This window comes from Malaya genurostris, chromosome 3 (genome assembly GCF_030247185.1).
Source record: "Malaya genurostris strain Urasoe2022 chromosome 3, Malgen_1.1, whole genome shotgun sequence".
NCBI classification, from domain to species: domain Eukaryota; kingdom Metazoa; phylum Arthropoda; class Insecta; order Diptera; family Culicidae; genus Malaya; species Malaya genurostris.
The window spans coordinates 168300853-168328340 of NC_080572.1; the positions used below are offsets into that span (position 1 = coordinate 168300853).

The following is a 27488-nucleotide window of genomic DNA, read 5'->3' on the forward strand; positions in this document are numbered from 1 at the left end:
TTGCTGGGCTTCGTCACTCACATAATGTTTTTATTTTGCGTTATTTATAGCTTATCGTTAGCAAATCAAATGATAGACAAAATTCTCATCTATTCTCTCGTCTACTGGTGATCTGTTGCGAATTCATTATGCCACGACATTTTGGAATAACATAACTCAGACGATAGTTATTATACGGTTTTGTCGGTGGCCGTAGGGAAAATTATTGGCTCAATATTTAATGGTTCTTTCTTCCGCACGAAAACTCACACACGTTTTCACGAACATTTCGATCAGTTGGGAAATATTATTTTATATTGTGGGTGGAGCTGGAAATGATATGTGAACACACTAAGCGGGCTAAATCGACGATTATGGTTGCGAAATTTTATATAACGTTCATGGTCAAATGATGATACGAATAGTCAAGAATATGGGTAGAATCATGACAATGCCACGAAATGTCATGAGTTAACAAATAAGTATTCCCAAGCATTTAATAACATTTAGGTATTGTGGATATAAACTGAACCTTTTGACATTGAGTAAAAGCGATATTTTTGGTAGACAAATCACTATTCTTTTTTTTTTTGTTTTAATTATAGAGGTTTTAACCTTAAGCTCATTCGCTTCTACGGGCCAGAAAAGCTTTCTGATCCTATGTACGGGGCTGGGGATCGAACCTAGGTTGGCTACGTGAAAGGCATCGACTAACCCATCACGCTATACTCGTTCCTTTTATTCTTATTTATTTCATTCGGTGAGACTTCACAATGTTTTTCAATGGATTATGCGACCCACAGTTGGAAGATGATTTTATAATTTATTTTTACTCTAGAAACCAGTATAAAAGTTAAAGGGATGTTGAATTCAATCAAAATAAGTTTATTTTTATTGTAGACGAAGTCCTAGAGAGCATTATGAAAAATCGGAAGTCGAATTCTGATAAAATTTGATATCAACTATGGGACCTTAAGGCCTTTCATTTTAGTCTGAGTTTGTGTAAATCGGTTCTGTTATCTCTGAAAATTAGGAAAAATTTAAGTTTTGATCACTATTTAGGTACTTCCGGAACCGGGAACTGTGAACCGACACTGGTTCGTATGACAATCAAGTAACATTACCTACAAATCGTTGGTTTGAAACTTCAAGCATACTACAACCTGTGATTTTGGAATCGGAAGGCGGATTCGGATGAAATTTGATTTGAATATAAATTTAGGATATTTTAACTATTTCTGGTGTTTCCAGAACCAGGAACTGAATCTGAATCGAAGTTTGTGAACATCATTTTAATCGCGTTGGAGAAAATTATGTGTTTGTTTTTTTATGCTTTTTCGAAGCTATAATTATTGTCTAATAGTGCCAAGATGTTGTAGATGCCGCACGATGTCTGTTTTCGTCACGGCGAGGCTGTTCTTCCGATAGAGCTGTCAAATTATGATTGCTGACTCATGAGTTACTATGATTGATGCTGCATGGGTAGTTTCGTCAGTGCGGGTGAAGGTAAGCCCATGAAAAATCGGCAATTTTTGTCCATTTTTACTTTTTTTTATATATAAAAAAAATAGGTATAGCATTCGCTTAAACTTTAGAAAAATTTTCCGAGGCCCGGAGGGCCGAGTGTCATACACCAATCGATTCAGCTCGACGAACTGAGCAAATGTCCGTGTGTGCTTGTGTGTATGTGTGTGTCTGTATGTGTGTTGTCAACAAAGAGGTCGAGATCTCAGAGATGGATGAACCGATTTTGATCAAACTAGTCGCAATTGAAAGTTCTCCCCGTCACCCAGAACGCTATTGAATGGTTTTGAGATCGGATGTTTACTTTTTTAGTTATACGAAGTTTTATCTCAAAATTTTCAGTTTTTTGACAGTATCTGTCCCATTTGACCTTGAAAACAGAATATGTTTCCAGATTTAGATTCCGCACGGTAATACCTATCCAACAAGCCATAGATTATTAAAATCCGTCCACTCTTAACGGAGATATAAATTCTTTATGTAAGCGACTAGCAGTAGGAGTTTTGAGCGATGTATGACAAAGCAATGCTTGGGAGCAACGTGAAACACGATTTTTTATACTGTTACATACAATTGTTTCTAAGTACCAAAAAGACTGTGTGCACTATACTATGTCAAGAAGTTTTGCCTCGGACCGATTTTAGCACGGTTCGTTTTTGGCAACATAATCGTTCGAATATGACATATGTAAACCAGATGATGGCAGCATTTTCGAGTTGAAAGCAATTCGATAATTATATTTATTTAAACTACTTACAGCAATAAATTCTGGAAGAACATAACACCCATATACCATTCGAATAAGTTCGTCGAGATCAGCAAATGCGTGTGTGACAAATAATTTCACTCAATTTTCTCGGAAATGACTCAACCGTTTTCTACAAACTCAGATTCATATGAATAGTCGTATGCTCCTACACAAGGTTCCTGAATTACGTTTAGATCCGACTTCTGTTTTAGGAACTACAGGATAATATGTGATAGTGATAGTGTTACTCATTTTTCTCGTAGATAGCTGAACCGAACTAAGATTCAAATGAAAACTAGGAACCATAAAAGATTAAAACGAAAGGTCTTGAGATCCTATAACATATCTCGCTTTTTAGACAGATCCAACTTCCGGTTTATAAGATACAGGGTGATTAGTATAAAAATGTCAAATTTATTAGGTTTATCGGGTTTGTAGATTTGGATAGTCGATAACCAAATAAACTTATCTCAGTTTTTAAGATTCGGAAGGTACTCAACAATTTAATTCGCACTACGATTTTTTAAAGATGTCTACACTAATTTTCAAACAGTTTGAATCAAATGTAAACTATACAGCTCTTGAGGTGGATTTAACTGACTTCGGCTACACCGATTTTAGAATTCCGGTTCCAGTATCGAATCGTTTCTCAAAGCTCAATTGTTTTCTCAAAAATGTCCAAATCAAATTTCAACTACAAAAATTCAAATTAAAGGATTTATGGTCCCATACAAAATTCATGAATTTTATCCGATTCTGGAATTACAAGGTGATGAGTTTTTAAAATTCATACCGATATAGAAGATGACACTCCAAAAAAGCTTCAAAGTTATACTCAAAACTATTGCAATTTATATGTCATTTTAATTTATGGTCATACGAATCGTTTTCGGTCATGCTGGTTCTTGAATACTGGTTCTGGTAGTACCGTGAATAACCGTAAGCTCTAAAATGGAATTTAAGTCGACATCTCATGGAAGGTTCAATCGATTATTACACGTTTAGATTAAAATTCGATCCGATTTACAGTTTCGACATTACAGGGTAATGAGTGAATAGAACTTTAAATTACCGCTTGAATATCATTAAAATAATGTCATGCGAACTAAAACACCGAAGAATATTCATGCAAAAAAACACATGCGGATGATAAAAAAAGGTATCATCTCACTTCTAGGTGGATTGAGCACGTTTCAATTTGAATTGAACATGCGATTTTCATACTTCAGCGATTCCAGGCAGTAAAATTTAAAAAAATTTAATAATCTGGATCTACTTACTTCGATTTCGATGAAAATTCACCAAACCAAATTCAGTATAGCAAAACCATTTTTTAATAAGTAACGTTTTTGAGTATTAACGATTCGAAGAAAGTGCATGTAAAAGTATATCAGTCCATTTCAAAAACCGTCAAATTAATCTTTCTATCCGTGCAAAACAATAGTTTTGCTATATTGAAGACATGTGTAATGTGTAGTGGATTTTGTGGAGTGGAATTGCTATATCCTTCAAATCGTAGAATATTAAAAAGAGATAAAACTGAACATTTTCTAGCTAATCATTTGAATAGATGAGTACTAGTACAATTACCCTATCTACAGTATGGCACATAAAAAATATGAAAACCTATACACTACTTGAAAAGATCTTTTTCTCATGGTTAAATGAAGAGCAACATAAATTTAGTTTATGAATACGTTTATATATACGTTAAATATGTTAATTACTTGCGCATTTCACAGATGACTAAACATCTTCTTTCGTATAATTTGAATTTTAAAAACAAATCCCATTTCTTAGGTTACAAATATAATGTAAAATATTAGTTTCTAAGAACAATGGTATGTAATGTTGATTTTTCAGGAGTGTTTTTTTATTTTTCGTCTAATTATCATAGCATTTTTTTTAATAAAGGCAAGAAAGAAATTTTTGCAATTATTTTTATTCACTATATTGACACTTAATCAAAAAGAATTGAATTTATAACAATGTCTTGATATGTAAATATACACTAGAATGCACATTAACAGGATCTTACCGAAGTAGAAGAGTTGAGTAGTTCGTCAAGTAGCATTTTTCTCGTATCTTAGAACTTGCAACGAAAAAATAAAATATTACCTTCTTTACAATATCGTTTTGATGTTTTCTTCTAATAGATGTTAAATAGACTTAAAAACCACACGCTTGGAGTTCGAAAAATAATTTATTAAATGCTTCTGAACCGGCGACAGCAACTTGGTTGAAGCCGGGTACAAAAAAAGATATAAAAAAATGCTTCTGAAATCTTATAAAATGCTTCCGCGACAGTCATAGTAATATTTCGTTGAAGATGAACGTTAAAAAATCTTATTTTTCAGTTTTTCTTAAACAGCTGAGCATTAGGAAACCGAAAGAGTTATATTATTTTTTGTTTGTAAAATAAATTTTATTTCAAATTGTTTTTATTTTCGAAAAATGACGATCTAAATTCGAAGGGTCAAGATTACGGTAACATTAGGTCTTTTACATGCAGTAATTCATTCTGATCGGGTGATTCACCCAAATGCTAATAGAACTAACCGGCAGGAAGTCACAGCAGAATCTAAAACGACTTACTGGCGACTTATATTTTATTGACTTTATAAGACAATAGGGTGGATGAGAATGAAGATATGTAAACTCAAATCATTGAATGCGACCGGTGTCGGTGGTAGGATCCGAGTAAGTGGGAGAAGATGATCCTTTTTACTGTTCCATTCGGACGAGCTGTAGGCCTGCACTCGGCCACTACAAAACAAAACATTAGTGAATGTACGAGACCACCGACGGTGAGCGAAATTTTCAAGCCTTTTGCGGGTCATTCTCTGCTATCAATCTCCGATTCTACAGGACGGACCAACCGACAGATACGCAACCGTCTGCAGCTTAGCGATGGCTATACCAATCGCATACACACACACGATCCGGCCATCGCTCGTTCAGGTTCCGTCGCGGTAGATCAGCTCTTTTCCAAGCGTTGTCTTAAGGGTTATCTTATTGTTCCTTTTAATCTCTTCTTTGCATTTGAAACACAGAAAAAGATTTTTACTTTATTTATATCTTAATTGCATGTTCCTTGCTGGACACGAAGCTATCGCGAGGTGAGCATAAAAATTCTTACCATTTAACGTCATTTTCTTAAACATTTTCAGTCGTCTTCGTGTGTTTGCTAAACTAATCGAACAGCGTAACAGGGAAAAGTTTTTTTCTCATTCATGTGGAATTCCGATTGCAATGGAATTCCATTGTTTTATTTTGAACATCGAAAAAATGGAAAATTTTTGACTGAAAAGACCTCCACGAATTACGATGATGTTACTTTTTGTTTCCTTTCGTCGCATACGTTTCGGAAATCAAAACCATAACTTTTCATGCAAAAATATCAGTCTATCGATTTTAAACCACAATGTTGATTTTCTGCATACCAATTTACCGAAAAACGAGCCTATGTGCCTATCAATCGGACATAAACCAACTGGACCCCCTCCGTGTCGACTCCGCTCCCTGCTGACATAAAGTACTTATTTATATTGAAATTGCCACTTTCAGCATCCAAATATTCCATCTGCGATTTGTTGGAATGTAGTTCTGATCACCAATAATGCCTAATTTCATCGATGTCACAATCGACCGCGACGCGTCCGCCGATCGATCCGGCATAGAACTATCCGGTTATGATTATAGAGTTGTGTTATCTGCTGTTCGTGATTGTTGCGATGGGCTTAAATCTTCGCCTCTGCCAATATATATTCGGAATTATAGTTCTATTTGCATATTCTCGACAACTGAGGTTCGGAAATGTGTTGTTCGCTGATAACCACTTCATTTGATATTTCACTCGAGAAATTTATTTTCATAATTTAAAAGTTAAGTCTGGTTGTCGGAGTGCGAACATAGAGTATTGTAGTATCCTATGTGAAATTTAGATTTTTGGCCGAAATAAATAAAATAAAATAAATAAAATCTTACTTTATTTTCCTTTAACCAAATGAGTGTGATTCATGGAAAAATAATGAAATTTACTCAACATATACATCAATACTACTATGATATAGACATCAGTTGAATCAAAAATCTGATTTAGAATCACGATCGATGTAAAATTAAATTGGAATTGGAGTATATTTTAAATTCGCTTGGTTTTGCTTCCAAAGTGTATTGAAAAACAAAGAACTGTAAAATAACTTCAATTGCCTGCTCCAAATATGTGCATGAAAATTCATGTAAATACACATAATATTTTTATCTGTGTTGGGCTTGCAAAAATCGTTTCAAACATTCGAGAGATTGCATTAAGACTTTTCCAAAAATTGGAATTTCATTGAAATAATTTCATGAAGCCTTCGAGTGATTTCCCAATTTGAATGGAAACTTAACAAGTAAGGTAAGCAGTATAATTGTATATATTGGCCTTTTTCAGCACAGCAAAAAAATATGAAATTTACTTGTGACTACAATCCACATATGACACAAATTCATAAGAACGTAATTCGTAAAACAAATGAATTATGAATTTGTGTTCCATAAGAACGTAATTCGTAAATCAAGGAAACGTGAAAGTTTACATGTTTTAGCTCTGATACATTTGTTAGAATGCAATAGAAATGTTTTAGATCAGCTTTAAAGTTGAGTAATTTTTGACACTCGAATATGTCGGTCTCAGAAGACGGAAATTTACATGATTTTTTTAAGCTGTGTACAAATGAAATGAATTCACAAAGAAGTACAAGTCAGTATTATGTATCTAAAACTTACTGTTTGAATTATTCCGGTTCACATTTATTTAAAACTATTGCCTTATATAGAAAATGCGCAAGACTACGCTAAAAATAAAACATAGATAACCCCTCTTCGACGAGCTAAATAAATCCATATTACTTCTAGGTATTCGATAAAAACGTCTTTTTTCATACTCTTAATAGGATATTGTTACTTCAATGAACATAATTCGCCGGAAGGTCAAAGACTCTTGACATTATGGTTCTTACAAACCTGTTCGTATTGTAAATAATATCAATTCCATGCACTGCAGGAGGTTCAAGATGTATCAACTATCCAGTCTATCACTAAAATATTTTACCGCGTCTCATCATAACAGTATTTACAAACAACAAAGTTTAATGGCATCGATAAAGGCACTAACTGGGATTTGAATGGCAAGCTCGAGTGGGCAGATTTAATTCATTGCGAGCAATCAAAGAGGAGTACATTTTCAGACACAACTCGTCGGTTATCGTGAACCTTCACAACACAATGAGCGAAATGGTGAGAGTGTTTATGGTTTCCAATTAAGATGATATTTATGAATACAATCTTTTTGTTTATCGTACTTGATGGGATGTTGCTGCTAAGTAGACTTATGTGACATGTTATATCAGAGAGTTTTGTGTTAACTCATTGACCTCCGGAGAATGTTTTGCACGGCTGAGATAAATTATTTCGGTTTCAGTTTGATTGTTTTTTTCTATTGTTAGATTTACGAATGTCGATACTCAATTAGATGCGTATAGCTTATCTTCACTGGAGATCTTCTGTATACCTTAATCTTACTTTAACAACCGAGCTGACTTAGAGTACATTTTTTGCACAAAAACTTAGAAAACTCTCCAGGATAGAATTCGAAAATACAACAATACACCCAGATATTGTATTGTTTACTCGAACTAATTACCTACTTTGGGGCAAAATTTCATCGTATTTTAAAATAGTGTTTGGTATTTAAATCGACTTTAAATTTTTAAAATCGTTTTTTTTTTCAGAATAGGATTCGAAGAGAGGAATTTCGCGACAATTCGTGTTCGAATTTGGCAGCACCCTTTATTTACTTATTCTTTATTATGCAGTCGGAAAAAGTCCGCTGGAGTTAGATTTGAACTTTCACTCCAACAGGCATAAAACCTCCTCATCTTTTGCATCAACAGAATAAAATGATCCAAATGATGCATAAATACTTAAAACTATACCTTAGGAAGATAGATGACCGAGGAACAATCCGAGTTTATAATTCAATATCACTCCTAAATCCTTCACTGATTACCTTCGCTCCAAAAACAGTTTATGATATCGTATAGTCGAATTTTATTGACGAGCATTTACGAGTAAAGGAGATAACAGAGCTTTTGGAAGCATTGAGTATCATTCTATGGACTTTGCACCTGTTTGAAAGAACGTCTCATTGCTACTGTGAGAATTCGGTGTCATCATTGTTATTAATGATATTGAACAGTTTGAAATTATCGAGGAGAGTTGGCATCACTGGAAGTACGATGCGGTGCCCAAGTGTTGCGTTACAAAAAAGTCTAATTTCAATGTGTATCAAACAACCTATAGTAAAGTAATTGGTCGAAATCGTCGTTATTTTGAGTGATAGTGAAGCGTGTGTTGATTAGTGAAAAGGATTAAAAGAGTTATTTATCGAACAATGCTGATTCGCGAAACTCAAAAATGTTCAAGCGACGGATATTGCGGATTTACCGTCCAAAATTAAACTATGTCATCTGATCGAAGCGCCATCTGCATATCATTATCGACGTTATTAGATTTATGTTATTAGATTTATGTGGAATGTGTGAAAATTTACAAGTCAATTGTGTGATTCAAGCTCAAAATCTAAAACTGGTTTGCAGCAAACCCGCGCGCGAGTGTTCATTTTATTTTATTTTTTCAGTAGTGGCGTGTCATCTCGCGTTGTTTACAGCAATGCGGATAGAAGAAGCAGGATACTGGTGCTATCGTTCCTTATATTTCACATTTTTCTTATTTACAATGTCTTATTATATTTTTCTTTACTAAAATTCGGACTAGACTAAACTCCGTCGATTATTCGGGGAACGTTTGATCAATGGATCTAGTTTTCTTCGGATTATACCAAAGACATGATATTAACATGATATCCAGCTCTCACACTTCAAGAAAAAATCATCAATCCTTTTTAGCGAGCAAGGTCCCCTTAGGCGAGTCCGCATCGAATCTCGTACATAAAAGTAGGGGAGAGTCATGTCAAATTCGGGCGCGCCAAAATAGCAGCACTACGCTCCAATACAATTGACATGATATGTTCAATGTGATGCCGTGCGATGGCGTTGCTGGACTGACGATTGATTTCGCTCCAAGCTGACAGGGTCTGGTTAAACGCTAAACGCAAGACGCGCGCGTGAAGTTTATAACCATGCAGATATTTATTGAACCCACGTCGAGTCTTCGATATATAAGCTTGGTAGTTGTGAGTGATAAAATCAAGAACGATAATTTTCAACAATTTGGATATAACAATGCAGCTATTCCGCGGTAATTAGATATAACACTTTTGTTTCATTTTTTGTACACTGGAAAGACATGTGATCATTTCCATAAATCTGGAAAATGTGCTGTACATAATGAGCAATTGAACAGTAGCGATAATGGTAATAATAACTTATGAGCGCATTTTTTCAGTACAACTGCTAGAATTCCATCAGGTCCAGCACTCAATGAAAGTTTCAGTTTAGTGCATGCTGAACTTACTATTGCAGGCGTTATAATAGTGTGTTGACCTATTAGAGAGGCGGTTGAGTTTTCATTAGAGAAAACACTACTGAAGTGCTTACGAAATAAGTTGCATACGTCAAGCGATGTAAATGCTTCGTTCTCATTGGGTGTCATGGTGGTGTGTAATCCTGATCCCTTTATTTGTTCGTTCACGTAATTTAAAAAAATTGTTATGGTCTGACAATGCTCTGGATGCGGCGTAGAGAGGAAGTATGAAGAGCTTTCTTCAGATGTTTATAGAGGTTGTTTAGGTATAAGTAGTGTGCTCTTAGAGTAAACGAAGGTCGCTTGGTGAGTTTCTTTAGGGTTGAGCTTTTGACTGATTTAAATGACTCCAAAATGAAACCATGGTAGATGGGTTGGTTGATAAAGTATTTTCTTTGGTGTGAATTGCACAATAGCATAGAATACGATATGCGTCCACAATAAAATGGCCGAATTACAGTTCTTATTAGCTAACCAATTCGAATTCCAATTCAAAGTCGAAAAAAATTCATTCATTGCATCGAAATCCGTTTACTTGAAGTTGTAATATGTTCCTTATATTACGGCCTCATATTCGGCGATACTGATTTGCAAAAGGGTGATGGTGATGACAAATTTTACCGAGAGGATCCAGAACAACAGATTTTGAACTCAAGTCGGAATGCTCTTGGCTTACGAAAAAGAGATCCAACATACGATTGTTACTGTTGTTGTGGTTGTTTAGTTGAATTAAAAATGGCTGGGCTGTAATTGTCGAGGAGTTTTAAAGTATTATCAGTTACCAGTAATTTACATTGCATACATTTTCGATATCGCGCATTTACTTAAAAAAGAACATATAAACAATCCACAGACATCTGTCAAATTATGTTCATCCACTTCTGGAGGTTTTCAGAAATGATTAGCAAGTAATCAAAATTTACATCCTTCGACTGGGATGAAATTTGGCACACGTTTTCAGTATGACAAAACTTTTATTTTGTATGGACACAGAGACCAATACGTATCAGGCGTATGTATTTTTGCATGCACTTTCTTTAAATCGTGGTAACTCGGAAACTGTAAATTCTTCAAAAATAGTGTCCAAGAAGAAGTTGTAGGAAATCAATTGAAAAAAAGTTGTAGAAAATCTCATAAAAAAATATTCACTGTGGAAAAAATTAAACACTTTTAATTTAATTTTTTAATTAGAAAACCAATCGAGAAACTAGAATTGAAAAAAAAACTCTTAAATATTTTTTAAATAGTTTTATTTTTAACCTTAACTTGAAGGTTAGTGTGAATTGAAAAATGACTAAATTACAGCTAAATAATTTACCAAAATTTGCAAAACTTTTAGACACCAGGATACAGATTAAAAAAAAATTGTTAGAATGACCTTTATTCTAGAAGTAGTCGTTCTCGAGATATTTAGATATGAAAGTCAAAGAATTCGGTTTTTGTTGATTTGCGCCGTTTCAACAAATCAAATGTAATTCTAAACATAATGAAATATACAATTTTATATTGCATACTGTCAGTTTTTAAAAAATGGAATGTATTATCAGTGGTAATACGATAATAGCACCTAGCCATGCAATGGTCCTGTACGCTTAGAATCGGTATATCTTAGCTCTTTTGATACTCTATAATAAATGATTTAGCTCTTCTGATTCTCTATAAAACATTACGAACGAATGAGTTGCTGCCTGATAGTTGCTCCAAAAGTTACTCTGAACAGCATCCAGTAATAAAAAAATAAATAAATGAGATCACGTTTTTAAAACTGGGCTAACATGATTTTTCCCAGATCATAAGTATTTTGAATAATATCTGACTGGACCCATCTGTTAGGCGGAGGGTCAAGATGGTATTCAAATCAGCCTTACGCTTCAAAGCTTTCAGTTCTCCGATTACGTGTTCTTTTAAATTGAACAATACTTTGGTATATTGTATATTTGAAAAAGGTATAAAACATTTTGAAAAAAAAACGTATTTTACTCATCTGGGGGTTTTGGTTCGTCATGGATATCGGTGTGAGCTATCGTGCGCTTGACTAGTTTTATTTATTTAACGGTGCGCTTGACAGGGACGATGTTTTTTAATATTGTTGAATTAAATGGAATTTATTTTCTTTTAAAGTGACGCTTGACTTGTTTAAACGGAGCAAATCAACATAAACCCAAGGTTTTTGACTATTATGTCAAAATATCTTAGCTGTAACTTCGACATTTTTCCTATTCACAATAACCAAATTTGCACCAAATGGGCTATAAATACAAGTTTCAAATAAAATTATTTTAAAAAATATTACAAAGACGTTTTTTTCACAATTTTATTTTTTGATTGGTTTTATAATTCTTGAAAAGGTGTTTACCGTTTTTCCCAGTGCATACTCTTTTACTTTTTTTTCACAGTGTATGTATACTTTTTAAGAGTGTATACTTTTTCACAGCGTATACTTTTTAGAGATGTGCGAAACAGCTCATATCGGTAAGCAGCTCCGAACTGATCAGCTCACTAAAGTGAATCGATTCAATATATCAACTCATCAGCTCATTTAGATTGAACTATTAGGGTTAGTTTTGAGCACCGTTTTTTATACTCCATTTTTCTTTTACATGCATGATCGAAATCATTGATGCACAAAAAACAATGCTATGCGAACTAACTTATCTGCGAATTATTATAATGTCACATTTGTAGAATATCTGTCAAAGTGGCATCCTTGAATGTACCCTAGCCTACTGAGTGAGAGGTAAGATTTCTTATTGGCAATGGCTCATTCGATCTATTAAAGAAGGATAGATGCACATTTGGAAAAACGAACGAAGGTACATGCACACATTTTTTCTCATTCAGAATTCGCTCTTCAAGAGCCGAAGATTCGTTCAGCTCGTAGCTTGTTTCCACCTTACCAAAGCGGTAAACTGGTGAGCTGCGGCTCTTTTAAAAAGAGCTGTGAGCTGTCAGCTCACTTTAAAAATTCGATTCACTGAAACAGCTCAAGAGCGAATTGCCCATCTTAAGTTTTTTTCAATCGATTTCCTACAACTTTTTCTTGAATACCGTTTTTGTACAATTTACAGTTTCCGAGTTATCACGATTTGAAGGAAGCTCATGCAGTTGAAAATAGTTATTGCGTTTTGAAGAAAGTGCAAGTTGAATCGGGCAAAAAAAATGGTTTGCATTCTGATTTTGTCACTTTGTTTGCTGTTAATTTCTGGAATTGCTCGATAACAAAAATTATTCAACCTTTAGAGATTTCATTAAAGACCCTTGAACTCTTCATATCATCCCCAGGTTGTCAACTAAATGGCCAACAGGTTACGGGAGAGGCTACTTTGAGTGAAGATCCATGTGTTAAGTGCACTTGTGACGGGCGCAAGTTGACGTGTATGAAGAAATCATGTCCGGTGCTACAATGTCCCGCGTCCAAGCAAATCCGACTACCGGGAGAGTGCTGCGCACGGTGTAAGGAACGCCGTGAAGAGGTAAAGCGAAATCTTCAAACGCATTGTATTATCGGAAAGGCAGTTCACTTGAACGGAAAAACCTATTCAGCGGATCAATGCGCAACTTGCGAGTGTCGCAATGGGACGTCATATTGTGAGAAGAATACCTGTCCCTTGTTGGAATGTGCAGTCGAAGATCAGGTTCAAGGTCTAGCCGATTGCTGTCCGTCGTGTCCAATGCAGGCGGAGTTCAAGTCCACGTGTAGCGTCAGTGGCAAGGTGTACCAGGTCAGTAACTAATGTAAAACATCTATTGCTTCAAAGTGCTTTAATTTATTTCTTTTAAAATCAATATGTTTTACGACTTTTACCATACAATTGAATTTGATGAATAAGTTTGTATCAGATTCAAGAACCCTAATGATATGTCCAGGCTCTGTCCAACGACAGCAAAAGCGTAAGATAGTTGGTTCTCCAAGCAGTTGTTAGAATTCGTGATTTATACGCCATCTTCCATCTGCATTGTGCTTTGGTTATCCTAGAGCGCATGTCATTTGTTAGCACTTTGAGCGTGTTGAAGCTCTTCCATAGCTGCTCAGGTAACCAATTATGACTACATAAAATCGCTAATTAGCATGGTAGTCGCTCTCAAAACCACTTAGTGTGCATTCCGCTAGTGTGCATTCTGAAAACACCAAACTATTGCAACACTTATTGAAAAGAAATTAGTTAGTTGTTTGCACAATTTCTCTTAGGAGCTGCGGAGTTTTGTGACTCGTTATGATAAAGATAGAAGTGAGTCATGTCAAGATGCATCCACAAATTTTGAGCGCTGTAATGAAAAGTCCGTCATTGTTCCATCATGCTGTTGGGAGCAATCACGTACCCAGAGGGGAGCCCGAGGGTCCTTTGCCCCTCCCGAAATCAAAAGCAGATATATAATTATTCAAAAGGTCTCAGACATGTGTTACAGAAATATCAAAACAGTAAACGTAAAAAATGTAATGCAATAACAGTTCCAGTGGACAAGTTTAAAATGTCTGTTAAAATCACCCGTAAAACGTACACCGAGAATTAAGTACATCAGCAATCATCAGTAACATTATTCTTTTTATCTTTGGGCCCCTCCCGAAACAAAATCCTGGGTACGGGCCTGGTTGGGAGAAATACTGCAAATCTGTAATTCAATCGTCCTAAAAGATTCTGAAAAACATTCAAGATTCAAGTTGGCATCTCAATCAGGAATCAGAACAAATTGGCTCAAATGGCACGTTCCCCTTGATATTTGGAGATTTGTGCCTTCTGGCATCTCAAAATGTAGCATGTAGGAAGACGCTAGGAAAGGTAACAAATAATTTCAACTACCATTTCAACACGCGATTTTGCGAAAAATAAGTCGGCGTTTTGCAAAGTTACGCCAGATTCTACACGAAGATGTTGACGTAATATAGTTGTAGTATGATGGATGATGGAATATAGATCCTAGAAAATGCGTTACACACAAGAAAAGATCATTTTTAAACGAATTATCATTTCGAAAAAAGTTTCACACTGGACGTACTAATTGGAAAACTTTCTGCAGCGGTAGAAAACGAAGTGAAATTTTTGTTACAACACAAAATTCCAAGGCAACTCTCGTTTGGAGCAGAAATATAAAATTTATCAATTCTCCTGTGAAATTCTGTCCTTTATTTTTATGATAATTAAGAAATGGCAAGCGTACCTATTGATTCCAAATAGTCAGAAACTATAAACTTACAATTGTTGTTTAAGATCAAAAACTTCAACAGATCCATTTTCTTTACTATTCACTTATCCTGAATTATCAATTAGTCCTCATTTCAATTATTGGTTTGAGAAACGCTCAAACATTAAAAAAAGTAATTGATTATTAAGTGGGTTACTATTTCAATACGTCCATTCTTCCCATCGTGGCGAATAATAAATCATGTATCTATGCATATGATCCCGAGACTAAACAACAGTCGACTATAAAAGTGTTTTAAGACGAGCTAATTTAACAAAAGTTGTTCCCGTACAGAACACTTCGAAGTAACTGTTCTATAAGAGCAGCGTAGAACAATAAAATCTTTACGGTACAAAATCGTGTATTTCCCTGAAGTTTTTAGGAAAAGTGGAGGAAAATGAACCGTCTTTCTCTATCACGTCGATGCGAGCTCCCACATATCACATAAAACAAATTACATTTTTAAACATTTAAAACATCAATGTGATGGGCGCCGTAAAGCCCTGATCCAGCTCCGACGTATTTAGGAAGTGATTGATGCAATCAAGACCAATGCTAGATCGGAAAAAGTGCTTGAAAAGTTCACTCAATGGCATGCAAAAGTGTATTGTTCCTTATAAAGAACACTTTTCAAAAGCCATTTTGACAAATCTTAGTTTTAATCATTTATCTTCTCCAGAACTCCTCGTTTTATTTTGTTGATTAGAAGTTTATAATCGCAAATATTAAAACTATAGCTGCTAATGAAGCTGTAGATGAATAAATTTTAATAGAAATTCTCTCAACTAGAATATGCTAATTATCTAACATCCTGATTTTGTTTCTTTTCTCAGAATGGTGAAACGTGGAGTCTTAGCGCCTGTGCATCCTGCGAGTGTCGGTCAGGAGAGGTTCGCTGTGCAAAAATCCAATGTCCTAAGCCCCGCTGTAAGCCAAATGAAACACTGATCACTCCAAAGGAGGAATGCTGTCCGAAGTGCGTAGAAAGTCCCGGAGTGTGCACAGTATTTGGAGATCCACATTATAAAACTTTCGATGGGAACTTTTACAGTTTTCAGGGCTCTTGCAAATATCAATTGACGGCCGACTGTAAAGAGCACAGTTTCTCGATCAGAGTCACCAACGACGCTCGTTTGACGAAGTCATCCTCGTGGACAAAGACGGTGACACTCAAGTTGGGTAATGTGAAGGTGAATCTTGGCCAAAAAATGAGAGTTAAGGTAAACGGAACAAGAGTTGACCCACCGTTCAAATTGGGGAGTGTGCTAGATATCTACAAAAGTGACGAAGCGACTGAAGTGATTGTTGCTACCGAGCTTGGTATCAAACTAACCTGGGACGGAAATAATTTCATACAAGTTGAGGTTCCTACTATCTATAAAAACAAACTATGCGGACTATGTGGAAATTACAACAGCATATTTAGAGATGATTTGGTTTCAAGAAGTGGAATCAATATGACCGACAACGTATGGAAATTTGCCCAATCTTGGTCAGTTGGAGGAGAGAAGGCTTGCACGCGTCCGAGAAAGAAAGAACTTGCGGCAAAACATGCCCAATGCAAAACGAAAAAGTTTTTCACATTTTGTAAAATACTTAAAACGGATGTGTTTGGAAGCTGTAATTCACAGCTGAATCCGGAGCACTATTTTGAATCGTGCAAGTTTGATATGTGTGAGTGTCCTCACAAACAGTGCTACTGTGACAGCTTAGCTGCATACGCACATGAGTGCCACCGGCAGGGTATTCGCTTGCCCAACTGGAGGCGAGAAACCAACTGCTATCCTAATGCAACGAATTCGCTAATCTCACCTCATCATCATCTGTTGATGCAACAGCATCCACCATTGCGTGGCAGGCAACATAAACAGCAGCAAGAAAACAAAAATGCTATAACGAGGCCCAGTCAGCGGCATCGGAAAAAACAGCGACAGCCCAAACTGAATCAAAGTTTGAGTTCTCGGAAAGCACCACCGCCATTGTTTTCCTAGACGTCAGTAAGAAAACCCCAGCTTGACCAATTAGGGCTGCTTTTAAGAGACGAGACGTAAGAAGTGTGATGAAAAAAGCAAAGTCAGATGAACGATGGCACACCTAGGAAAATGCTGTTCTAGTTGAGTTTTATTAAGCGATTTTAACTTAAATATTCCCAAACGTAACTTATTGCTTTTGACTAGATAGGCTAAGGTCAGCTGTAGAGTTTAGTTGTGTGTTTTGTCAATAGATGGTCGAAAGAAGCAGAGCACACTAGCAGTAGAGTATACGGACAAAACTCACTAGCCTCTAGGAATCGTTCTTGTTTGTATATATAATTTTAGTACGCTAGGAATTAGTAATTTCTTTTCTGTAGGAATTGTGAATTTGTACAATTGATTTTTTAATTAATCGCGATTTTTATAGCCTACTGTACAGATTTTAATTAGATTTTTACTAAATTTCATCAGTATTTATTATTCACCGAACAAAATAGATTTAAGATTTAGTTCTGCAATGAAAACTGTGAATACTGAAATCTTATTCAGATTGTAGGAACAGGTTTTCGAGTAACACGAATAATTGTTTATTAGACTAATCAACTGCACCGCATTTTGCATGGAAGCGCTTGGTTGTTTACTATGCAACTAAGTACTGCAAATCTCCATTTCTCTTTCTATCGATCGTTTGAGAAACGTCGTTTTTTCTCGAGTAAGTGCATCGAATCATCCGAAATCGTACAATCCATACCTGGAAACGATTGCAGCTGTGCACACCTTGAACACCGATCTGAAAGCCGCCGAACAGGCACCGTATAATGTCCGGCTGTGGTGGATTCGTGTAAACAAACTTCGCAAATGAAACCCGTAGCGATTACTCAGGAGGTAGTTTGCTTATTTTTCCTGCCAATTTGTTGCCAACTTGGCGCAAATTGAACCGTTAGGTTCGAAGTCCATTTCTACTACTTCCGATTGGTTTATTTGCATTCGTCTGGCATGGAGATGACTGCGATCATTCAACAGGTGTTGTGTGTTATTGATATTTTACTTCTCTTTTATCACCCGCTACTATGTGCTCTTGTTTTCCAAACATACTAGCTTTATACATTCACACTTGCCTAGCATCGTTTTCTGTTGATGCTATCGCGGCGGCCTTTTCTCGTGATGCCGCTCGATTTCTAAACATTGAAAGTGTTCTCCAAAATGTCGTGAAATAAATCTCAGAAGTTTGCTGCGCTTTTGCTTTCCAGGAAGCACGTGTGCTGAGCGGAAAGTTGTTTAGTCTGATGTATCGACGGATATTTCTGTTCGCTTCGATTGTTTTCTAGAACAAATTTAATACATCAGAGTTTTCCAAAAATTTCACTCATGTAGAAACAATAATATTTTTATGTTTTTGATTTGTAGCTGCTGGTAATTATCAATATTCGCATCTCGGAAAGAGCAAAATATATTTCACTATTCTGTACAAAACAATCATAATATTATTTTTCAACTCGAGAATTTTCTTTATCGATTTAGTCTACTCTACGTGTAATCCAGTTTCTCGGAAACCTGAACTATTCTGTAGAAAACAAACGTTACTTACATGATAATGAAATCATAAAAGAAGTATTATTACCTGACAAAAATAGCACAATTTCTCATTTCCATTTAGGATCATACAAAGCAACCAAGATTTTATTTCAGTTCGGAAAGGATGTTTGCAGAATATATAAATGTAATCTATATTGCATAAGTATACTGAAGCGAAAACATCATACTACTGCTGAAAACATAAAAAAATATCCTAGCTCTCTCGAAAATGTATTTTAATATCCACATCATACTTGCGCAATCAAAACACTTCCTTTGCACAAAATAGTATTAAGCGAGTCGACCTACAGCCGAGAATTGAATCGCCACTCAAAATCACAAACTATGCAAACTATTCTATTGCAGATGAAATTTTTTGAGTATAAGCAACCTTCACATTCCATCTCATTTTTCAGTCATATGTATACAATTATAAATTTAGAATAGTACAATTGTGTCACAAAAACGACGAGTGAACAAATGATAACATTTGAAAACTATTTTGGACAATAATGAATCACCAAAATTCAAGACTCCAATACCAGTAAAGAATATGATAAATTCCCAGTGAAGTTTTACCGCGAAAAAACATTAAGTGCCAACTGCAATAGCAAAATTATCTAACACAGTAAGAACAAAACGAAATATACAAACACTGAATTCACCACTTCAGTACAGTTAAATTAAAATGAATAAATCAATAATTTCAACAAATTATTAAAAAGTCGATCAATCCACATAAATCGCCAGTTGTTGTTTACCAGTCTTTATCGTTACTATATACAACATCACAAACGTACACACATTGTTTCACCTTAGCCAAATAGTTGATTTATATTCTCGCCCAACACAAATAATCATACAGCGAATGAACAGTTGAAACAGGTAACAAGATTCTTATTGGTACGTCTATTTTGCTTGAACGATTAGAATGCCAATTATTGTTGATTCGAGTAACGAAAAAATGATCTCTTGATATAAAACAATGTAATACTTTTAGTGAACGCCTTTAGTCATGTAAGAAGAACCAGAATGGAAAAGAAAATGAATTCGTTGCACATGTCATGAACAGATAAATCTAATTTTTTGTTACACGCAAAACTACCATACTTGATTACAGTAACAAGAAAAAAAAACAATAGTATCCCGATCAGAAGTATAACAGTTGTAACAGAGTGTAATATTTGTAATAAATAGTACCTTAAGTTTGAACTCGTTAGCTATTAAAATAACAGAATCTGGAGAATTAGTACCGCCCGAATTCCGCTATAATCTCTTGATCGGGATATGAAATGAAGTGTGTATGAGAAGAGTAAATGAAATAATTAACTTTCGTGATTTAGAATCTGTTAGTAAAAACAATTGCATTGTTCCTATGTTATATTTGTGCGCAAAGAATAAAATGTTAATAGCGGTGAAATTTATGTGAATGAAAAAAATTAAGCTGTATTGAAACTATTTAATTGATGAGCAGTGAATAAAACAAAAACACACGAATAGTATTTATATCTCGAATAGAACTTTCATTTTGGCTAAATATATCACACCCGCCCATCAAGTCACCAAAAACCGACTTTCGAACGATGCCTCGGAGACCCATAGTGTCATACACCATTCAACTCAGCAGAATTTCACAAACTCGCTACTGTTGGGCCATTGATCAAGTTCGAAATCCATATGGCTGTCACTTCTGGGTTCGGAGGATATAATGGTATAAGTAACGTATTTGAAAAAAAAACATATTTTCTTACCGCTCACTTTCATCGGAGATGACTGAGTTGGTTTCAACAATCCGAAGCTCATTTAAAAGATTTTTTTTGGATTATTGATCATGTTAAACGACAAAGCTATGATTCTGGTTCGGAGATATAATGGTAGAAGTGAAGTTATCGACAAAACGCGCTTTTTCTCCGGCTCATTTAGAAACATACATGCCACAGACGTTTCCGGTGATGTAAAGGTATAAGTGACGTAAACGGCAGAACTCACTATCGCTCAATTTTCTCGGATATGGATGAACCGATTTTAATAATTTTAGGTTGGTTCGAGACTTATATTGGGTTGCGGAACGAAGATTATGTAGACGAATTTCGAAGATTATATAGACGAATTTCGAACACTTTGAATATTTTTTTTTAGTTTCCAAAAATGATCTAGATTGTCTTTTGAAAAGGACCAAACTTTTTCAAGTTTTTTTTTAAATGGCTGTAGTCGAAACCCAAGTAAGATAGCAACATTCCTGTAGTGGTTTTACATTCCTGTAGTGGAATTTGACCTTCTGTTTCAAAAACCTTCGCAGCCTATTCAGAGTGTACAGAACCATTGCATGGCTGGTGCTACGATCCTACTGACACTACGAATCCTTCCATGTCGGGGCTCGAACATACGACAACTGGTTTGATAGACCCGTGCCCTATGCATTGAACCGCCAATCCAAGTAACACCTCTAACTAATTCACAGAAAAAGAAAATAAAACATATGCTACATAATGGTCGCATGGAAGGCACAACGAAACACGCCGGATCATGATGATGACAACGAAATCAAAATAATGTCACGGATTCACATCTCATCATAGTATGTTACAATAAGTTTCAACATGACTTTTTGGTAACCTTATTCTTACAATATGTTTGCATTGACTGTTTTTGGTTGCCAACTGGTCACCGCAACGAAATGTGACAATGAAAAAGCTACACTGCAAAAGTAATGATCTCATATCGATTTACCGTATTCGTTGTGATTCAAAAAAGCAAAAAAACACTGTCGGTTGAAAGTTTTCATACATTTTTCTGGCCTAAAAGTATCAATAAGTAAAGAAAAATTACTCAATTTCAAAAGAAATTGTTATAGCTGAATCTGCGCTTATGTAGGAATTCCACGAACAATTTTCTGGTATTTGCGCGAATCAAACTTTATTTTGTTTTGAGAAGTATATTTCCTCTACAAAAGAAAATATCTGTACGCATTGTCACGACACAGCTTAGGCAAATGGCTACCATTGTCACTGAATTGAATATTCGTTAGATTGCAAATAATTCTTTCATTTTATGGAACTTGGTCAACTGTTTTAACTTAGATATATAAAAACTAATTATAATTACCAAAAACATTCTATCTGTTTTTACTAAGTACAATGATTAATTTCACCATAAATATGGAGAAGCACATAGTTTATGGGTTTTAAGAAAGCTTGAATTCAGTTTACATCATTGGATACAAATCTTTGTCAAAAAATGTTGAACGGAAAAACTGCAACAAATAACCAGACACAAAGCGGGCTGGATCAAATCAAATATTCGTTACTGAGAACTTGTTTGGCAACTCTCAGTAAGTCGCATAAGCTCCGTCTCTTACGCTTTTCAGGTTACATAGCACATAAAATGCACGTTGTAAAGTCTTCAACTTGTTCCATGAGTTGGATATAAGATATAAGTTACTGTCATTGAAATGTAATAACGAGTGCTACTTGGGAAACTTTCGGTTGATTTTTCAATAGGGCGTATAAGCAAGTGACAGTTTCTCTTTTATTAATTACCAAGTAGTTCCCACGTTTATCACTCAACTTTTTGCATGAAATGATACCCGAAACTTTCGACAGAATAGTGATATCAAAGAAAATCTTTTTAATCACATCACAATAATCGAAAAAGAGAGTGATTAAAGAGAAACTGTCACTTGCTTATACACCCTATTGAAAAATCCACCGAGAACTGAAAAATCCTACAAAAAGTGTTGTATCGATTCCTACACTGAACAAAATTCGATTTTTAATAATTTAACGTCAATTTGCAAAAAAAAACATGTTTGATTCGGATGAAATTTTGTTACAAGATAGGTGATTATGTTCTACCTACCTACCTACAATCAAAAATTCATGTTGTGCACTTTTAAGAAAAAAAAAAGTTATTTGAAAAAAACTTAAGCATTAACTTTACCTCTGCTCAGCGATTTATGTTGAACCGTTAGGTAGCGTTTGCAGTTCAACATAAACTATTGATGCACTGATGAGCCGAAGGCAAAACGTAGAAATACTATGGTGTTGTTCAAACTGTTGACGTCGGACTACCTATAATCACTGGCAACATTTGTTTTGAATATTAAGGTAGCAGTCTTTTTTATTACTTATAAACTTAGTTGTACCTACGAATATTTGAAATTCATTCTTTAAAAATTTTGGTTACCCAGACCGTTTAGTTGGTTGGGGTTGATGATGGAAGGTGCTGAATTCGTTCATCCAGAACTCCATAATTTAGGTTAATTTCCTGTATTTTCTTCGAACACGAAGCAATAACTGCATTAAGATCAAAATGTGTCTCGTGCGAATTGAGCGGCGCTCAAAACAAATCCATAAACGGTCCAGCCACTGATGTCCATAGTACAATGTTAAAAAGATCCTAGAACTGACCCAAAGATGACGTTTATAATGTCGTACTAACCTCATTTTTGGTAAGTACCAACCTTCAGATGACATGTGACAAATGTTCACTTCCCTTGAACCATAAACAATAAAACTACCGACGTATAAGTGATGAAGAAATTAAAATAACGAATTCCGTGTACAAATACAACGTTGACTGTTAAAGGAAAGAAACGCACAAGCCCAGCAATGGTTTGAAAAGTGTTACCCGCACTCGGATCAGATTTGTGGTATTCTGATTCTGGTGGCCTAATGTAGCAGTCATCCGGAAAAAAGTAAGTTTTGATAATCGAAATGGATGAACGCAAAATCTGTGTTCGGAAGATTAGATGTGCTGAGATGGATAGTACATCAACTGGAAGTGCTTTTACGATCTTACGCAGAAATCTGAGTATGACAAAGGTATTTCCCAAATGAGTACCAAGTTCGCTCACTATCGAATAAGAGAAACAATCTAGAAAGCTGTTCGGCACTGTTTGGTCGCAATACAAAGGATTTCTTGGGTTGGTATGAAACAGTGGACGAAACGTGGATCCACCATTTTTCTCCGGGGTCGTATCAGCATTCAAATGGGTAAAGTCGAAAACGCAACAAGTAGCTGGAAAATGCTCGAAATATAATTCTTGAAAAGGAAAGAATCATCAAAAATGATTATTGCATTGAGCGGTTGACACGTTTCAAGTGCGAAATATGAAAAAAAATATCTCATATGAAGAAGCAAAGAAATCAACTAAGACATTTCTTCTTATCACAAATCAATGAAAACTATGGCCAAATTAAACGAATTGGGCTCCGATTTGTTTCCTTGCCCACCACATTTTCAAGAACCTACCCCCGGTGACTATTTGTTCTTAAAATTAAAACGAGTATTATGTAATATTTTTACAAGATTAGCTGAAATTCAATAGTTCGTTGACAGATGACATCGACTACCTATAAGTTGATAAATTTTACAGGTCTTACGGAAAAAATAATATTTTACTGAATTAATGAAGTTTTAATTTCACAGTACAGAATTATGCGAGAAATAACACTTTTCATACTGTACACTAATTAACAAAGAATCACCCGTCGATTCCACACAAGTGAAGCACAAAAGGATGTGTGAAACAGGTTACAATATGCAGGGGTGCACACCAAAAAAATTTGAATAATACAGGTGACTTAGTTCCTCATACGATGTAATTCATAAAGACCTAATCTGTCAAACGACGGAAAATTTCATTTGTAATGACTTATTGTTAAATTAGCTTGAATTTTATTGGTTTCGACTGTAACTTGCATTCTGCTAGCAGGTGTGACTGTATGCATTTAAATGCTCCTTTTACCAGCCATGCAGATGTGTGCTTCTGTGTCTCAGTCGTTAGACAGAGTTTTAGACACAATATTAAATGTTCTTCCACATGAATTTGCGTGAACTGCGACGCTCCATTTATGTGCATCTAATAAGATGTAAGTCCTATTGGGAGTATACTGAACTCCACATCTGGAAAATGTCTGGGTGCGGAATTCCTCACCTGGAAATGCGGTTTTTTTTTCATTTTCCTTCATTATAAACCCCCTTTCTCTTCGCTAACTTACCACACACATTTTTAAACTCCACGCCTGGGTGAAATCTGTTCCACTGCCCCTGACAGCATGTCAATTGATGAAAAATATCGACACTAAATCGCATCACGCAACTGAAAAAAAATGTCCGTATGTTCGGACTATTAGTGATAGAAATTAAAAATTTCATTTTTACCTTTACTTTAGATCATCAGTACTGTTGTTATTATGCATCAATAATATGAATTGAAGAAAAGTGGTGCCTTCTAATACAAAACAAATTATTATCTGGATTTTCATTAACAATTCTGCTGCAGTACTTGAGAATTACATCAGTGCGTATAAATAAAAATAAAAATAAATAAACGCTTTAATCCTTCACGTAAATATTTGATGAATGTTTTACCATCGAATTAAAAATTTCATTTGTGTTTAAGCTGTACATGTATTTCGAAATCGGCGATGAGTTTGCAATTATTATACAGTGCTGGCTTAGTCGTCTCGTACATTCCGAACCTACATTCGAATCTACACTCAACCTAAACCAAATGCAGCTTATAACACCTGGAACACAATTTTGGAACTAAGTCTTCTTCAAGAGCAACACAATCAGTCCAGTGCGTCTGTAACATTTCAGTACATTTTTGTAGAACGATTTCAGCGATGACTTTCTCGTTCTTTCAGCGATGACTTTCTCGTTGCAGTAGAATCTCCTTCCTTGAAGCATTTTTTAAGGTCGGCAAACAGGTTGTACTCGCAGAAGGGAATATCTAGTGGATATTGTTGGAGCGGCAGCAATTCAAAGCCCAACTCATGCAATTTCTTTGGAGTCGTTTCTCACCGATCTCGGTCTTCAAACACATTAATTGGTCAATGTAACGTTCGCTATTGATAATCTTACACTTTTCAAAGTAGTCTATGAACGAAATTATATTATCATTCCGAAATAACCATAACATACTCGGCGCACATTTCAATTTTAGCCACTTTGGTCGGCTCTTTCTGACTTCAGTTCACTTGGTTAACGATCGCTTTGACTCCGAAGTGTATTGATTAATCCAGGTTTCGTCCATTGTCCATCTATGTATGGATGCGAACAGCCGGGTTATACGGCGAAATAGCTCCAATCAGCACTGGCAATCAATGACATGATGTCGTAAAATGATTACAGTTGAATTAATTGCATCGATTTTGTATTTGGAATTGGTTGAGCTGAGCATTTCTGCTTTTTCTGTTGGCCTAACATTCCGTAGTCAGTTTTTTTTTAAACAGGAAGAAAACAGTTTTTTTTTTTAACAGGAAAATATGGGGAAGACAAATTCAAACATCGAGTGTTTCAGGGTCATCCATCGAATCCCGTTCAGTTGCTATAACCGAGAACGAAGTTTAATCTCATATTTACCAGTACGGAATACTTGATAACTTGGACAATCAAACTACACACCCGAAAAGACTACATATTAGCTCTGAAATAAAATTTTGAGCCATGTTTTGTTTCGATGTTTACTTGCGTCGATCCCGATGCCATACTTAATTTCGTGAGAAAATTACAAACACATCCAAAACCACTCTGTTTCGCCACCAGTGTTAATTTTAACATCGTGCAACCAATGGTACTTCCATACGCTTACCTTCCCAGTACAGAAGAACTTCGTCACTAATACATACCAATCTGAACCAAATCCGTCTGTTCAGTTGTTGGTGCATTCATGAACTATGTTCAGTTCAGTTGTTTCCCGAGCACTGACCCCACGAAAGCAATCTAGCACGTGAAAATTATATAGGAGAGGGCTCAAGATTGGCTCTTGCGGCGGACCCATGTAACGAATCTGGAAATGAAACTATTGTAGAAATGAACTAGAATTTTAATATTATTAATAATCTTTTGTATACAAATCAATATAATACAATCTATCCAAACAAACAACTGAATAGAACCTATATTACGAGACAAGTTTAATTCAACACTGATTACCAAGAAAAAATGTGACTTTTTCTCGAAATCCTTTTTTATAACATCTACTGGCTTATAATCGTATCATTTTTCAGATACTTGTGAATCTGTAGACATTTCCATAAAGAAACAAATTTATAAAATCACGAATCACCTACGCTCATGACTGATATTAAATATTTCGAACAATTGACTCCTACTCTATCGAATATTAACTGTCGTTTCAGAAAATCTGAATTATAAAACGATAATTAATGTTGTTTTCGCTTGATGCCAAACTCTGTTTCCACTCTAACTGCTGTCAAACCGTTTGTTTGAAGCTAGTTTCGAACCTAGTTTTAACGTTGTTGATCTGAAAATCGAGTCAGTTTCGAACCTAGTTTTTATCAGGGCCGGTGAAAGAGGTGGGTGCGGTGGGCTGTACTACCCACCCGAAAATTCCCAATGTGGGTAATTACCCACCTGTAATTTCTATCGAAAAATAATAGTAATATTAGTATCATTTATAACATTAAAAATAGTTTTATTGTAACTGAGAATAATAAATAAAATCAGAATTATAAAATGCTGGTACTCAAGGTAGAGCAAGGATGTGAAGATATACAATAAAAAGGTGAAGCGGTCATTTGAGCAAGCAAAAATCTTTTATTGACCTAACTTTTACCTTCAATCAAAGGGGTCGAGTTTAAGCATCTCATTCATTCAAATCACTCGAGTCTCTGGTATGCCGGAAAGTACCGAAAAAGCTCTTTTACCATTTACTATACGAACCGGTAAAAGAAAAGTTACCAGAAGTTGTCAGTTTTTATTTGCAACAGCATTCTTATACACATTGAGCTCTTCACTGTATGGATATTTTTCTTGATTCTACATTGAGCTCTTCACTGTATGGATATTTTTCTTGATAACGCTGCACTTACCGCTACCTGATGGAAACCCATCATACTATTTTTACTTTTTCACTATTAGAGATAGTGAAGAATTAATTGTATGTGAGAATGCAGCCGCAAGTAGAAAGTAACAACTTCTGATAACTATTCTTTTGTCGGTTCGAA

The 27488-nt window shown here is 35.4% G+C and overlaps 1 protein-coding gene across 1 annotated transcript in view; it reads left to right on the forward strand.

Moving 5' to 3' along the window:
* The window catches only part of LOC131439327 (BMP-binding endothelial regulator protein), a 154069-nt gene extending 134050 nt beyond the window's left edge, over positions 1 to 20019 (forward strand). The window contains exons 7-8 of the mRNA XM_058610220.1: positions 13064 to 13503; positions 15796 to 20019. Coding sequence (XP_058466203.1) covers positions 13064 to 13503; positions 15796 to 16953 — 1598 coding nt within the window. The 3' untranslated portion in view covers positions 16954 to 20019. The remainder of the gene's footprint in view (positions 1 to 13063; positions 13504 to 15795) is intronic.
* The last annotated feature ends 7469 nt before the right edge of the window (positions 20020 to 27488 follow it).